This window comes from Protobothrops mucrosquamatus, unplaced genomic scaffold (genome assembly GCF_001527695.2).
Source record: "Protobothrops mucrosquamatus isolate PMUCROS unplaced genomic scaffold, P.Mucros_1.0 scaffold2221, whole genome shotgun sequence".
Lineage (NCBI taxonomy): Eukaryota > Metazoa > Chordata > Lepidosauria > Squamata > Viperidae > Protobothrops > Protobothrops mucrosquamatus.
In genome coordinates, this window is record NW_015388312.1 from 115,716 (window position 1) to 132,027 (window position 16,312).

The following is a 16,312-nucleotide window of genomic DNA, read 5'->3' on the forward strand; positions in this document are numbered from 1 at the left end:
TTTTTTTTTTTAAATCAAGGCCGAGCAAGTGGACATAAATTATCTTAAACTTAAAATACTTTGTAAAGCTCTCCTCAGAGATGGGTAGGTAAAAGCAGTTTTAATGTGTTTAATGTATTTGTTTACAACATTTGTATCCATGATACAGGCAAAACAGTTCCTAGAGTAGCTTCCACAAAATCAATAGCAAATGCAATAATCTCTGTTTTCTGGACTTCATTTTCAAAAGATTTGACAAGGGATGAGGAGCAATGGAAAACAGATAGATCTGGACATCAGTTCTTACAAGTATAATACAAAAGGCTGAATGCAAGCAGTTCCTGAAAGGATGGAGACAAATTAGGTTTAAGTCTTCCAGAAGAATTCATGAATTGGCTCTGCTTTCCATCTCTCCTTCCACTTTTGAGGGCATCATTGATTTCAGTTAATATTTTTTTGGGAGTAGCCTTCCAATCTCTTCCAGTTTCTAATATCAAACTGAATACTTAGGTAGAACATTCCAAAATCAGGGCACCACTGTCAAGAAGAGATTTCCTTTATGGAAAGGGCAAGTTGATAGAATAGTAGGTGTTCTTTGGACAAGTGAAAGGCTATGCAAGGTTATATGTTTGATAATCCTTAATTAAACTATTGGAAGGGCTAGAATTATCTCATTAGAAACTGGGGATTCACTAAAAGTGTAGCAGTTTCAGTGAAGGTATGCCTAGCTTCTCAACCTAGCTTTTAACCATTATACCATTGTGTCCTTTGTATACAATCTTTGTACATTCATACAGCTAAATGTTTACTTAAAATTTGCCTTTCTATTTGAAGATCCATCATTCCAGATAATAAAACCTGCTCCCTTCCCCTTCTGAAAAGCTACTCACTTTTCTGAACTACTCATGTTTAGTTTCCAAGTTTTGAAGGAGTAGATGAATTAATGATAAAAAGACTCAGCACCGTGCTTCAGACTGGATAAAAAGCAATAACAGTGACTCCCCTCAAAATTTTGAGGGGTTGTGTAAAATACTTATTCCAAACAAATATATTGTCAGAATTCCATGGATGTGGTTCAGGAACAATTTGGGGAGGTTGTTTAAAGAATCCTTTCATTCATTAGAACTTATTTTAAATACATTCATATTTATGTCCAGACTTAATCTCTAAACGTGTTAGGTATTGATCCTCAATTAGATGCCACCATTTCCGTTTATTCAGTTGTTGATCTTTTAGAATAAATAGCTATACAAAATTATCCTTATTGAGATGTCCTCCTCATTATCAAGGCATCTTCAAATTTCTGAATCAGATACCTCAAACTACCTGCCCGATAGGGATGTGTGTAAAGTTTTAATGCCACTCTACTCTATAACTATATATGGCAATATAATTGTTGGATAGTACCCAAGGCTTGTGGGAAACACACAGTGATTTCCTAACAAGGTAATGGTTTTTTGTTCCTCATTCATTCTGTTCACTATTTCACTTTCAGGAGAAAGTAAATAGCTATGTAGGAGGATATAATGGAAGAATGTGTTTCCCTTTGTCCAGAATTCCTAGTTTAATGCAGAGTAAAGTCAGCCACATTAAACATTATAATAAACGAATTAACAAGAAAAAAAAACTTTTTTAAAAAATGCATTAAAATATATTACTGAAATAGAGGCCTGTTTCTTACTAGAGACTTTAATTGATTCTGGATTCAAATTCAGAATTTCAGCATTCTCTTGCTTTAGCATCCAGCAAAGCTACCTCCTCGTAGGGAAAGTCTAGGCAATAGGACCAGTTAAACTGTCAGTGACAGAATGTACACTTGGAGCATGGACTAAACTTCCTAGTCACAATAGTATAATGCTGCAACACAGACATATTAAATAATTTGGCATTAAAAAGCTGATTATTTCAATTGTAGATCAATGATGATGATGATGATGATGAAGAAGAAACGAGTACTGCTTTTTTTCCTGCCAACTCTATATTAGAGAGGCCGGTCCTGTTCTAACTTTTCCATCCATACATTTCGCTAAGTCATTAATTCTAATGAAATATATGAATGGTGAATTCATATTGCCTAAGTAGTTTTCCACCTGCCTTTCCCTCTACTTTGTAGTCTGCTCCAGCCTTCTGTACAAATTGGGGGGAGCCTTCACTAAGGCTAAGAAAACTCTTGTTTCCTAATTAATACTTTTCTTCCGGTAGAAGAATCTAGTTGCATGGCTCCAAATCTTTTTAAAAATCTATCCGTAACTTTTTTCCTGAAATTATTAAATTTAATCTTTTTATATTTTAATACTGCATTGAAAAACAGAAATGTAATGCTTGCTGAAATTTGAAGAAAATAATAAAGGATGCAAATGAAAATGAGAAATATAAACGTAGGAAAAAAACAGTTCAGTGGAAATTTAGATTAAGACATTCATTGCATGTTATTAGTCTTTAAAATATATTTGTTTGGGTTCTTTTACATTTTGACATTATAGCTGGTCCAGTTCAGAAGGCAAAGATGATCCAATTGAAGCATCTAAAGACAGTATATTTGTGAAAATACTACAAAAGCTGATAAAAGAAGGTATATTTTATTGAAATATATTCAGAAACATAATTTCAATCTCCTACTTAAACATTGTCATGCAAATATTAGTTATATATCAAAGTTATAGAATATGACAGCCATGAATTTAGTACAGTATATCACTGGCTAAATTAAAGGCAACAGAAATGAGATATATAGCTTTAATATGCAATGTAACTATAATGTTAAGAGGGAAAAATCATTATTCCTGTTTAAATAAGTTATGCTGAAATTAAGTATAGAGTTCCATATTGCCCAAACATCTATAATATCTAACAGCTATTTCTATTGTAGGAGTTCAACTTGGCGAATATCTGCCTGATGTGAAAGATTTGATGCAGTCAGATGAACTTGGACATTTAAAGTACAATCCTTACTTTGAATTTGTTCTGAAAGCAAATTATGAATTGTATGTTAGAGATCAGGCATGAGAAATTTTAAATGTTAGTAAGCCAGCTTCTTTTTTATATTGTGCATTGTTTTTGCAATAAAGTCTCAATTCTAACCAATAACATGTCTAATTCACAATGATTAAAAACTGAAGCCCAATCAAAAAAGGTTATGTTCTCATTATACAAAAAAGAAAGTTGAACAAAACATGAAAAATTCTATAAACAGTAAGTTTATAACAAATTCTATAAACAGTATGTTTCTAAACAATAATCCAACTTCTTACTTGTGCTGCTGTTTTGTAGTGAATATAATTGTTCATGCAATGTGACAAATGTTGACTTTTCATCTTATAATATACACTTAAATTCTTAAATATATAAATGACTGAATTCAAGTGCTCACCATGTAATGAAGTTCTATTACAATCTAAGTAATGACACGAAGGCTAGAAAGTTGTTCTGCAAGTGCTTCTCCTGGAAATGTCTCTTCTCTACTTGATATTAGCTTGGTTTTGGTAGCTTACAATCCACAACATTTTACCATGCTAATGCATAAAGAACAGAGGGAGTAATATAAATCAACTTAGTTCTTTAATCTGACAAATATCACGGAATTGTCCCTACAGCCTGCTCAACATGTACGGAGTAACTGCAAAACCAATTTGCATCGACTTACTTTTTTATGTCTTGGCTAAATGCCTCTAGAATTTGATCCAACAGCTGAGAAGGTCATAAGTTAAATCAGTTGAGGAGAATCCTATGTCCAGTTTTAAAAGTACAGCTATCATTCCATGGCTTCCTTTCTTGCTGTCCTAATAGAGCTCTAAGAATGGAAGAGCTGAATACATATGGAAGAATATACTTACCTCGAAATGTTCAAACCAATGTAGATAATGTACAATATATTATCCCTACTGGAAGATTAAGCAGAATGTCCAAAGTATGTTGGGATTTTCAGAATATGCGATTGCAAAAGGAACATGCAGCCTCAAGTTATTAATACAAAGTTAAACCATTGAAACCTATTTAACGAAATAAAGCTGACAAAAGATCACATTTTTATTCTGCTTTCTCGATTAAAAAGCAGTGGAAAGTGCTCTGGTCTGATTAAAGTCCACCTGGAGCTTTTCATTTCAGTCCAAACTATAATCTGTTTTGATATATAAAGTGCTACGTAATCTGAATTTTTTAGAAACTCTCTCGACGTTAACATTTCCCCAAAAGATAAAACAGGAAGAGGACTAGGGGGTGATGTATTTATGGAATGTATTTGTGATGATGTATTTTTAAGAAGAGACTGGACAGCCATTTGTCTGAAATGGTATAGGGTTTCCTACCTGAGCAGGGGGTTGGACTAGATGACCTCCAAGGTCCCTTCCAACGTTGTTATTAATGCAAAACTGAACTCTGGGAAATTATTTCACTTAATGAGTAGCCTCTAGAGTGATAGAGATATAGGTATATGTACAGATGTCTTCAACTGGCAATTTCATTCCAAAATAGTTTTATTTTTATACTTTAAAATTATATATTAAATTGCATAGTTGTCACTTATTTCTAATATTAAACAATGGAGTGTATTGAGCTGGGGATCAGTATTAGATGTTAAATTGATCACACAATATAAATGGAATTATTCATTTATTTATTAAATTTTATATGTCACCCATTTTACCGTTGAGTGACTCTGAATAATGAAGTTTTAATTTATACATTCCTCTATATATACAGTTGACGCTCTTGGTTCTATTTTGTGTTGGTATATCTGTATGCACTGGAATTCAGTGTTTTCAAAACACACCATATTTCTCAGTTCAAGTTAAGCCTCTCTGTCTACTAATAGAACTACAAAGTACAGAAATGAGTAGCCAATTTTCTTCCTGAAAAATGGCTGAAAATCATCTGAATCAGATGATCTTATATATATAAAAAAATACAAATGCGTTTCAGTAGATGTTTTGTTGGAAGCACTGGATTGGTTTAATGGGAAAAAAATGGGTCAATTGAATGCATTCATGGAATATCTTGCAATAATTGCTGTCAATTCCTTTCACCGGAAAGTTGTTGCCTCGCATGATTGTTAGGAAAAACAGGAGGACTCAGCACTATTAAGCATCACATTAAGTTCCCAAATGAAAGGTGGCATATAAATAAATAAAATATATGCATATTAATTCCTCAGCAGTTATTTAAACTTACAAAAGAGGCAGCATTTGTAACAAATCACAGTGTGTTGTTAACACTTCTGTCACTATTCAGCTCCACTGCAATGAGAAAGAGAATTTCTACTATTATTTTTCAATTAATGAAAACTCTGGGTGGCAAGACTAATTTCACTCCTAATTTAATAAGCACATTCATTAATTTAAAAGGGAGTGTTTCAGTATCTAAGTGACACTTACAAAGCCATAGTATGGTTTTGAATAGACAAAGGTGTAAAGTTGTTACTTCTGTTGGCAGAGACTTGAGAAATTACAGTAATTTCTCCTACGGGGATGAGCTTTGCACTTACCCTTCTCTAATTGCTTGAACCTCATTGGATTTGTCTCTATTAATACTGGCTAAATCTGTTTTGCAGTCATAAGTCCTTCAGCCATAATTCCCAACTATGTTTATAGAGCAAATAACTGTTGCTTACAGTAATCAGGAAAAAAGTTAATGTAAAAGTTTATACCAATGACATGGAGGGTTATAAAATAATCTGCAATAAGCACAATACAATACAATAAGCACAATACAATACATGTCTGCTTAACTTCAGGAAACTATAGATGTTAGTGATTTATTTTACACAATTTACCGTCCACATAGTCCTTAATCAGAATGTAAATTATAAGGTGTAAATTGTCTATCATTAGTAATAAGGAGTTTAACTTTACAGATTAATTTGATGTACATTTACTTTTTAGTTTTGCAGTACTACTAATTCAATATGCTTAAAATGCTAGGTTTCACAGGATGCCTTTCAAGAGGAATATGACATTATATACTCAATGTTTGGTTTTCCATCCACTTAAACTTATTTTAATATGAATATGATAACTTATTGTTGACAACCAGCTTTCCTTTCACTTTAGCACTACCTGTTCATATCTAGATGCTTGTTCCCATTCTAAAAATGTTGGAATGGAGGTCCTTTGGTTTGCTGAGCTTAGAGCATTTAAATAGATAATATATATTTAATCAGACAATCCATTACATCACTAGTCCTTTATGTACATTTTAGTTTGGGTTACTTCAAAGTCCTGTATAAAAGAATTTTATCCACAGTGAGAATTAATCCATTAAAACAAAAAGGGCTTCAGGGTGATTTGCTCTCCAAAAGATGCCCCAGAACACACGAACACAGAAACACAGGACTGACTACAGTGTCTTTGGGCAATTGAATCATTTCCTGGATTGTATGCAGCTGCTTTAAGGAATTGTAGACTGGTGCTATGTTTGTGCCCTTTGACATACTAAAGCACCTTTTCCAATAGAATCCATGCTACATAATGCAAACAGAGAGGTTTATTACACCTTTGCTAGTATCAATGTACTATTCAATCAATAAACACAGACTTCTAATTCTACTGCATCATACTTGAAGAAAGAACTGTTTTTAGTCTGAGATTATGTTACTCAAAGATAGATTGTAATACTGCTATTATGTTGCAGCCTCTTCAATAGCAAGGAGTACATAACCAGTACGGTATTCCATGTTTTTGAAAAATAGCATGAATGTGCTGGGACTACATTTCATGACATCTCAAAGCAGAAGTATTCAGTAAGAGCTAAATTACAAATTACAGCTTCTTCATTTCCAGCTAATGCTGGATATGCATATGTGCCTGCATAATTAATACAGTATTTTGTTTAGACCAGCCTATAAGATTGCTGAAAATGTTTGTTACATTTGTGGCAAATATGTTAATTTTCTTTTAGAAATGCATCTATTGTTTTTTTCCAACTAGAATCATAGGATAAAGGATTAAAATGAATATTTACTTATTATCCTGCCTTTATTATTTTTATAAATAACTCCAGGTGGTGAACATATCCAACATACTTTCCTCCTCCTATTTTCCCCACAACAACCCTGTGAGGTGAATTGGGCTGAGAGAATAACTGACTCAAAGTCACCCAGCTGGCTTTCATGGTAAGACAGGACTTGTATTCATGTTTGCTTTTTAGCTTGGTGCCTTAACCACCACACCAAATTAGCTCTCTTAGGTCTCTCTGAGAGATCATCTAGTGTCCAATCTCCTGTCCAGTACATAGATGGTGCATGTTGCTGAGAATGCCAAGACTACAGCTCCCAGAATTCCCAGTCAGCAAGATTGGGAATCCTGGGAATTGCAGTCCAAATATATCTGGCAAGTACCAAGGTAGAGGTTTTCCAAGGGTTTTGTTTTCATCTCATCTTCTCCATAATTGGCTGTTGTCATTGCCCACCCAAAAGGGGACTTTTACTTCCACCCTTCCTCCAATCCCAAAACTGCCATTAACCTCCTCCATGACCATAACTAGATGTGAATTGCTTTAGATTTTTTTTTTCTTTTAAAGTCAGCTTACCCATGTGGTATAAATAGCATGAAGTACGGCGAACTCATGGTGTATGGTAACTCTTGGATGTGGTTGGCAGCCAGCCAGGGCCTTCGGTATTTATCATCCTCTATATATAAAACTGATTTTGCACAGCATTTTAAAGCACATTTAACATGTTCCTTTATAGTGGTTGGCAGCCCAGCCAAAATCCTACACTTCTACTCATACAAATAATACTTCATAAATGCTGCTCCATGTACTCCATGTACTCCGATCTTGACCGCTCCTTTAACAGACAACTGTTCTGAGAACTGGTGTTTTTGGCCAGAAGCCACAGACCTCGATGAATATTCCTCCTCAGCCATGATTGTCCAGGGCAAGCACGTTCATGTTATAAAAATATTGTACAACATAATAAAAGTAACATGTTTTTTTTTTTAAAAAAAAACACTTTGCAAATAGGGCACAATAGAATGTTCAGAACTGTGGTGGTAATCTAATTGTAACATACTTAATCCGCTTTTGGCCCGTTTGAATCACCTGGGTTATGAATCTGTAAAATGTTGACCAGTGTTGTCAACCTGATCCTTAATACTCCATAGCAAATTGCATTGCTTTACAAGAATATTTTTTTCTGAAAATATTTTTATAAGCATCACAATTATTTTGAGGTTGCTTGAGGAGATAAAAAGAGCACATGTTATGTACCGAAATCCAACCCACACGCGTTGCCACTTTGGGTTGCATCCTAGAAAAAAAATTGTGTATGGTTTTCTCTTAAATTAAGGCAAGGAGATGAGTGTCCATGGTCGAACCTCAGAGCAGGGATGTAAAAGTAAACTTTTGGGATCATCGCACCTCACAGGCATCCTTTTAGTAACTTTAAAAGAATATATAGGGTAAAAAAGTTTTAGGGGATTTTTGCCAATTGTTGTGGTTTTTCAAGGGGCAAAACGGGCGGTGTGTGCAAGTCCTGTATTTGTCTAAGGCACTAAGCGGACCATTTAAAATTCCCGAAGCCCCTCTCCAAACAGACTTTTTGGTCAGCAGTCCTGCCGAAGATCCCGGAAAACTTGATCAATTCAAGAGACCAGACTTTTTTTTGGGGGGGGGGCTTTAAGAAACGGCGCTTTTGTCCTCACTAAGGCGATGTAACCGCCTAGGAAGACGTGTGTCCCAATCCTCCTAAACAGAGGCTCGAAGGATGGCAGTTCAAATCAATCGAGCGCGCTCACTTTGCAACCGAGGCGAAGTCTGCTGAAAGCCCCTCAAAGCGGTTGATCAGCCGCGGTGACCCGCTTGCCTTTCCCACCCCGCGGCGCACGGCGAGGAGGAGCAGAAAGCCGCGGCGAGCGCAACCGCGCCGCGCTCTGAGCGCCGATTGGGAGCGCGGGCGGGCCGCGGCCTGGCCAGCTCTGCTGCGCCCTTCTGCCCGCCCTCTGCCCCCCAGCTTCCTCCTTCCTTCCTTCCGCGGTTGTCCCCGGGGCTTCTGTCTCCTTTCCGGGCATGATGGCTCGGAAGATTATTTGGGAAGGGAGCCCTCCTGGCCGGGCGGGGGGCGCCGGCAGACAGTCCTTATACGGCCCGGCCCGTGCTACCTGGGTCTGGGCCAGGCGCTCCTTCTTTGGGCAGCCCCGCGGCCGAGCAAGGGGCCTGGGGGGCTCCGGTCCGGCCGCCTGGCCACTCTCGATGCCCAGCACCCAAATATGGAGACATTCCTGTGGGTCGGCGACAGGGGAGGGGAGAAGCCAGCAAGGGCCTATATAAAACCCGCCGGGCTTTCGCAAGGCCACCGACCAGCAGAGCTGGGAAGAAGCGGCAACCGGAGCTGAGAGCCAGGAACCAACCCCAAGGTGAGTGAGACCGGCAGCCAGAGGGCGGGTGCCTGGCCGGTTGGCTGCTTCGACAGGCAGGACTTGGAGAAGGTGGACCAGCTTCTCGGCGCAGCAGCTCTTGGGACTGGAGGAGGAGGAGACTGGGGAGTAGTGGGGTGGGGAAGAAGCTCAACCTCTTCAGCTTTAAGCTCAACAAAACGGCCAAATCCTGAAGCAGCTTTGCTGCTTTTCCTGGATAGGTGGAAACGGATGCCTCCAAGCTTCTTCTCCTGATTTTACTACTGTTTTATGGCAAGAGGGAAGATCTTGCCTTTTGCTGCAACAATCGGGAGCAAGCTTTTAAAGTCAAGCAAGTAATATATGGTGACATTGGATCACCCAAAGCTGGAGTCAGTGGAGACCAAACGATGGTCCAAGACATGTAGGCTCAGATCAGCTCTGGAAACAAGGTAGTTTTAGGCAAATCACCATTAGGAGGAATTGGAAATGGAAAGCAACCAAATGGGCTAAAACTAATTACTGGAAAAAGTATACATGCCAGAATGAACTGATCAATTTGTTGCTGGAAACATCCAAATCTTATTAAGTATTTGTCAGAGGAGACCTGATTGGGGTTATTCATGGGTCATATCTCTTTAGTTCCTAAAGAACAGTCTAACTAGCTGTCAGATGTTGTCCTTCAGAGTTGGACTGGGTACCTGACAGTTTGAAGAAAGAAAAAGTAGCCTCAGTACAAGCCACTTGTTTCACCTCTGCAAATCAATGTGTCTAGTGTGCAGGGAAATGTGGCTTCATATTCATGTTTATTTTGTTTCAAAATTCATGGGCCACCCTTCAAAACTGACCTTTCTCGGCATTTTAAGAAATCAAGTCTTCCATTTTTTTTCTTGAAAATCATATATTTTGCCTGGAGAAATACTCCATGTTTGACTCTTGCTCAAATTGGTGCCCTTGGATGTGTTCGACAACCTTTTCTATATTCCTCAACCAACAGTTTGTTTGGTGTTACAAAAGTTTTAGTCCATCACACTTGGAGGATGAAAAAAGAAAATCATCCCATGTGAATTAATATCTGAAAAACAAAAAGGACCAACTTCAGTCTCTCTTTGCCAACATCTGACATCCTGATCACTTCAGTTGTACATCAAAATTCAGTATTCTTCTCAAACAAACTTACTTGACAATAGCACCACTGAAGTGGTTTCATTGCAGTGTACGTGTGTGATATTTACACATGAACAATGTAATATGGTAAACTAGTTATTATTGGTCAGTGTGTAATTCCTTTAGGAGACAACTGATTTTAGATTTAATTAATTTTTATAGAGAGGCTAAAATTACAACCCTAAACATATATTGATTATTTTAAATGGATATCCTTTTCATCCCACTATCAAACTGCAGTTGCACCCCTATTCACTTTCAGAAGTAAGTCCTGTTGAAACAAACAGGTCGTAATACTAAATAAACTTGGTTAAGCTCAACTTAACCAAGTTTATTTAGTAGCACTTTAATTTCCCTCAGCCAATTGGCTCAGCCAATCTCATTGTACACATGTTGTACTTTGACAATAAAGGTTGATTTGATTTGATTTGTTACTTGATATTTTAGTTTGCAGCTTTTAATGATCAATAGAATCACTAGATGGACAGAGAAGGAGCTTATGGGTTTTTAATATAGATTATTTCTCCTCAGTTTTCTCACTTATTAGTGAGTTGTAATGGTGTATTTCACCATGTCCTTTCCCCCAGTGGGTAAAACTACTGAATTTATTGAGGTTGAAAATCTTTCTGTAGTTTCTGTCTTGCATAGTTTCTTGGGGCCTCCTGTGACCTTTCTTGTTTTTTCTTCCATTCTTAGAAAGCCAACACCATGTGTGATGAGGATGAGACCACCGCACTTGTGTGCGACAACGGCTCCGGCTTGGTGAAGGCTGGCTTTGCCGGGGATGATGCCCCTAGGGCTGTGTTTCCCTCCATTGTTGGCCGCCCACGTCATCAGGTATGTTTTTCCTTTTCATCAGCTGTGCTTCTCTTCAACGATAGGCAGACTGAAAGATGCAGCATACATTGGTTTAAATCTTACTTTATTGGGAAGGCCTGGACTGTGACCAAGGGTGAGAAATTAGTAGGTCTGATGACCCATTGTATTTCTTTCTTTTTCTTACTCTTGTTCATCTTTCTAAGATTCAAGTGGCTCCATCTGAAGCTACTAAAATTACCATGTCAATATAAGTCCCCTTAACTTTGTAAGACCTACTATTTGGGGATCATGCACTGAAGTGAGTTACATTCTGAGATAGTTGTGAAGTCCATTTTCTGGTACTTCCTAGACCACCATTATTTTGAAAAAGGGAATGTCCATCATAGCCCAAGAGTCAACACTGTTTCAGATAAATAATATAAGATAATGAATTGGCCACTCCGTAGAGACCATTGTAATGTTGTCTATATAATCTCTGAGTTAACTGATCTCCCAGTGTAACTGCTGCTTGGCACTTCCTTTGTTTGTCTTAAAATTTGGTCTCTGTTTTGTGAAGGACTCAAAACCTTAATAAGAAGAGCCCAATTGTGTCTGATTAATTTGTAGTCTGTAGGATAGAAAATAGTCATTAGAAATTGCTAAGTGTTTTCCCCTCTTTCTTTCTAGGGTGTCATGGTGGGTATGGGTCAAAAAGACTCCTACGTAGGGGATGAAGCCCAGAGCAAAAGAGGTATCCTGACCCTGAAGTACCCCATTGAACATGGCATCATCACCAACTGGGATGACATGGAGAAGATCTGGCATCATACCTTCTACAATGAGCTCCGTGTTGCCCCTGAGGAGCACCCCACCCTGCTCACTGAAGCCCCTCTTAACCCTAAGGCCAATCGTGAAAAGATGACCCAGATCATGTTTGAGACCTTCAACGTCCCTGCCATGTACGTGGCCATCCAGGCTGTGCTGTCCCTCTATGCCTCTGGCCGTACTACTGGTGAGTGCTGGTTTCTAGAAATAGAGAAGCAGAAGTCTGCGTTCCAAGGGAACCCCACCAACTTCTTTTTTTCTAAGAATAAGCTAGTCATAATCCAACTAGTCTAGGAGATATTCAGTCACTGACATGGATTTAGGAACATAGACAAACTGAACTGTCTTATATTGTCCATCTAGTTAAGTAATGTTTCTCAGCCTCATTTACTCCTGATACTTTGGATTATACAGTATTGTCTGACTAGACATATGGAGACTGGATTCCAGTCGTTCTGAAAAGATCCTGGTTGGGAAAGGCTAATTTACATTTACTAGCAATGGCGTTCCAGTTTTCAGATAGAGGTTTTCTGATCTTCTTTACTTCTTTATAGAATGGATTATTTAACTCTTGCACAGTATGTTCCCTTCATGCCTTCACTGGCTGTCTACATTCCTGGTCCATTCTAGGCAGTAACACTTTGTCAGTCTGGTAAAAGAATGACATTTCCAACTATGGACCTAACTAAAATCCAGCAAAATGTACATGTCTAGCCTACTTTAGAATGCTCCTTAATTAAAGGGAATTGTAAACTGGCTAACGTTGGCTGTGAGAGTATTGGAAATCCCTCACAACTCATGTAGTTGTGTTGTCCCTTCTTTCCTCCCTGTTGCTACCCGTATGTGTCCTATATCAACATAGATCTGCAAGTTGGTGAAACGAGTAGCCTCCAGTGTTAAAAATTGTATCTCTTCCTTTTCTCTGCAGGTATTGTGCTGGACTCTGGCGATGGTGTCACCCACAATGTGCCCATCTATGAGGGTTATGCCCTGCCCCACGCCATCATGCGTTTGGACTTGGCTGGTCGGGATCTCACTGACTATCTGATGAAGATCCTGACTGAGAGAGGCTACTCTTTTGTCACCACTGGTAATGATGGAACTTCCCAATCCTCTGCTGTTGCTCTAGTTCTTGGCTAATCCTAAATAGCTTGACCATATTTAGAATTGGAAAGACCACACCAGCAGCTCTGCCCACTAATTGCCCCTTAGTTCTTTGGGACACAACCTTGGAGAAGTTTTGTTTTTTTTGTCAGAACAAAGGAAAATACCATCCAGGTTTCTAGACCACCCCTAACAATGGAAGCTCTCTGGATAACTTTGGACCAGTTAGTTTCTTCTTTCCATCCATGGGGGTATCACAAGATAGTTGTTATTGGGGGGGGAATGGAGGAAGGCCTACAAGGTATGACACCCCAAGCTTCAGGTTACAAATAAATTTTAAAAAATGTGATATTGATAAGGTGGATGTCACTTAAGCTTGTCTCACTCATGGGAATGAGATTAAGGTAATATCATCAAGACAGGGGGGAAAATGATCAGTGCACATTTCTGGCTTAGTTATGTGGAGATGGGGAAAGGTTTTATGGGCATAGGGTGGCACTCACTAAAACACAGAGTGAGTATGACATGGACAGAAATGCAGAAGAAAATAGCTGATGCTTCCAAGCTTTTCTGCACTGCACAGTTGATCAGACCCAGAAGGTTGTGAGTTTCGTATTTTTCCATCACAACCATTAAACGGTGTGAGTGTTGGTTTCTTGCTACTGCCAGATGTGTATGTGCTTTTTAGAATTGAGTTTCAGAGTTATGCACCAGCTGCCTGCATTCTTCCTTCTTTATTATGCTCATCTGTTTCTCTCCCCTCCCTCCACCACTTTCTGCCATTTTGGGAGGACTTTTTGTTTGGCTAACTGCTAAATTCTTCTCCTCCCCCCACAGCTGAACGTGAGATTGTCCGTGACATCAAGGAAAAGTTGTGCTATGTGGCTCTGGACTTCGAGAACGAGATGGCAACTGCTGCCTCTTCTTCCTCTCTGGAGAAGAGCTATGAATTGCCTGATGGGCAGGTCATCACCATTGGCAATGAACGTTTCCGTTGCCCAGAGACCCTTTTCCAGCCTTCCTTCATTGGTATGTTTCCTACTTAGCATTTCCCATCATGTGATCTTTTACCTATGGAGAATTCACGTGCTTGGAATTGCTATATTCCTCTTCCCATTCCTTTATTTTGTCAATGCCACCAGGTATGGAATCTGCTGGTATTCATGAGACAACCTACAACAGCATCATGAAGTGTGATATTGACATCAGGAAGGACCTGTATGCCAACAATGTCATGTCTGGTGGCACCACCATGTACCCCGGTATTGCTGACCGCATGCAGAAGGAAATCACTGCTCTGGCTCCCAGCACAATGAAGATCAAGGTGGGTTTTAATTACGCACATCACAACTATGTAATGGAATACGGCAGAGGATAATAGCACCACGAATTAGTCGTTTTTATTCCCCCGATTGCAGTGAGTCCACTCTGAAACATGAGATAAATTTGGAATCAGCCCAAAGTTTACAAATGGGCGTAATCATGCAGAATTATTACCAATGATTTTGGATCTGAATTAGCTTAAGATATATTCCACATCACTGTTTTCAGTGGAATTTCATTTGAATGAGCATTTCTGGACTGTATCCTTACATTTCCCTTCTGACACTTTCTGAAATCTTCTAGGATTCAGAAAGAATAGGTAACTGACTCTTGTAATTGATGAAGTCACTTACAAGTTCTGCTGAATGCCTTACCTCGCTTTTCACCTATTTCTCCGTTTGAAAAGAAATTAATGCAAATTACTGTGATTGGCAGAAATTCATGATACTGGCTACAGAAGGACAATAACTGATAGGAATTCATGATACGAGATTCAGAAAGCGGGGGGGGGGGCGGCGGTGTTTGCAAAGGATTGCATTAATAGTTTTAAATCCAAGCTTAGATTTGTTTACACTTACGTCATGCCCCAGTGATGGGATATAATTTTCTATTTGGAATCCTTCTTGTGGGGGTTCTGCTCTTGTGAATTAAGCATCTCTTGCTTTGTTGTCGGTTTTCCCGTGTTGGCTAAATCATTCCATTTGCCTCTTTCAGATCATTGCCCCCCCAGAGCGTAAGTACTCTGTCTGGATCGGAGGGTCCATCTTGGCTTCCCTGTCCACCTTCCAGCAGATGTGGATCACAAAACAGGAATACGATGAAGCCGGCCCATCCATTGTCCACCGTAAATGCTTCTAAACATGTTTACACAAAAAGATCACTATTATTATTACTTGGTAACTACTCTCAGGATGACGACATTGTGAAGTGCAGGCTGTTGAACACCTGCCCAAGCCACATTAAGGTTCAATTTTATACCACTGCCTATGTGACGGTTGCTGCAGACGCCATGTGACACTGAGTGTTTGTAAAGTGTACATAAAATTAACTTATTTTACCTCATTTTGTTATTTCTCAAACTGCCCTGCGGAAGGAAACCAAAAAAAAAACTTTCAAGAAGCATTAAATCATCAGTCATTCTGTCATGCCCCAACAAAGCTGGCTTTGGTGTGATTTATTACTCTGGAATGTTTTTGGTTGTAATATTCCCCGCTCAAGTTATTAGATCATGACACATGAAAGGATTAGGAAATAAAAGGGGTGGCGGTGCATGGCAATGGTGCACCATCTATAGGCCTTGATGGCAATCCTTAGTACATACACATTTCCATAAATGCAGTGGGTGTAACATACATTTATCATTCCTATGACAGATGGGAAAGATGGTGAAGTTATTTGTCCCCCGGTCACCAAGTGAGTTCATAACTAAGCAGGGATTTCAGTTAAGAAAATCCTCAGGAGTGTGAGATCTGAAGACAAATGTCAAGAAGATTTGTATGGCTACAATCATTATTTTATAAAATCCCTGCACTTATCATCACCAAACATGCATAATACATAGATATTCTCAAGTGACCCAAAATTTTCCTTACCAGTGAAATTTCCTTGATAATGCTGTTCTCAGGAGGATTTGGATTCAGTTCAATGTCCCCTTATCCTGACTCTGCCAATTGTCCAGAGTTGTGCCGGGGTTGAGCCCAAGGTCTCTCCAAACACTGCTATGTAAGAGCCTTTAGCTAGTGCTTAACCAGCATTATTACAGATCAAAAACAGGTGCTCTGCCACTCAGC

General features: G+C 38.8%; 2 protein-coding genes across 2 annotated transcripts in view; both read left to right on the forward strand.

The window, feature by feature from the left end:
- The window catches only part of NUP133 (nucleoporin 133), a 35,497-nt gene extending 31,888 nt beyond the window's left edge, over nt 1-3,609 (forward strand). Inside the window, exons 24-26 of the mRNA XM_015824401.2 lie at nt 20-84; nt 2,463-2,551; nt 2,849-3,609. Of these exons, the coding sequence (XP_015679887.2) occupies nt 20-84; nt 2,463-2,551; nt 2,849-2,985 (291 nt within the window). The 3' untranslated portion in view covers nt 2,986-3,609. The remainder of the gene's footprint in view (nt 1-19; nt 85-2,462; nt 2,552-2,848) is intronic.
- Nucleotides 3,610-9,261: 5,652 nt separating this feature from the next.
- Nucleotides 9,262-15,679, forward strand: ACTA1 (actin alpha 1, skeletal muscle). Its single transcript, XM_015824402.1, has 7 exons — nt 9,262-9,326; nt 11,169-11,309; nt 11,958-12,282; nt 13,024-13,185; nt 14,037-14,228; nt 14,342-14,523; nt 15,237-15,679. The coding sequence occupies exons 2-7, from the start codon at nt 11,181-11,183 to the stop codon at nt 15,378-15,380; spliced, it is 1,134 nt and encodes a 377-aa protein (XP_015679888.1). The 5' UTR covers nt 9,262-9,326; nt 11,169-11,180; the 3' UTR covers nt 15,381-15,679.
- Nucleotides 15,680-16,312: the final 633 nt, after the last annotated feature.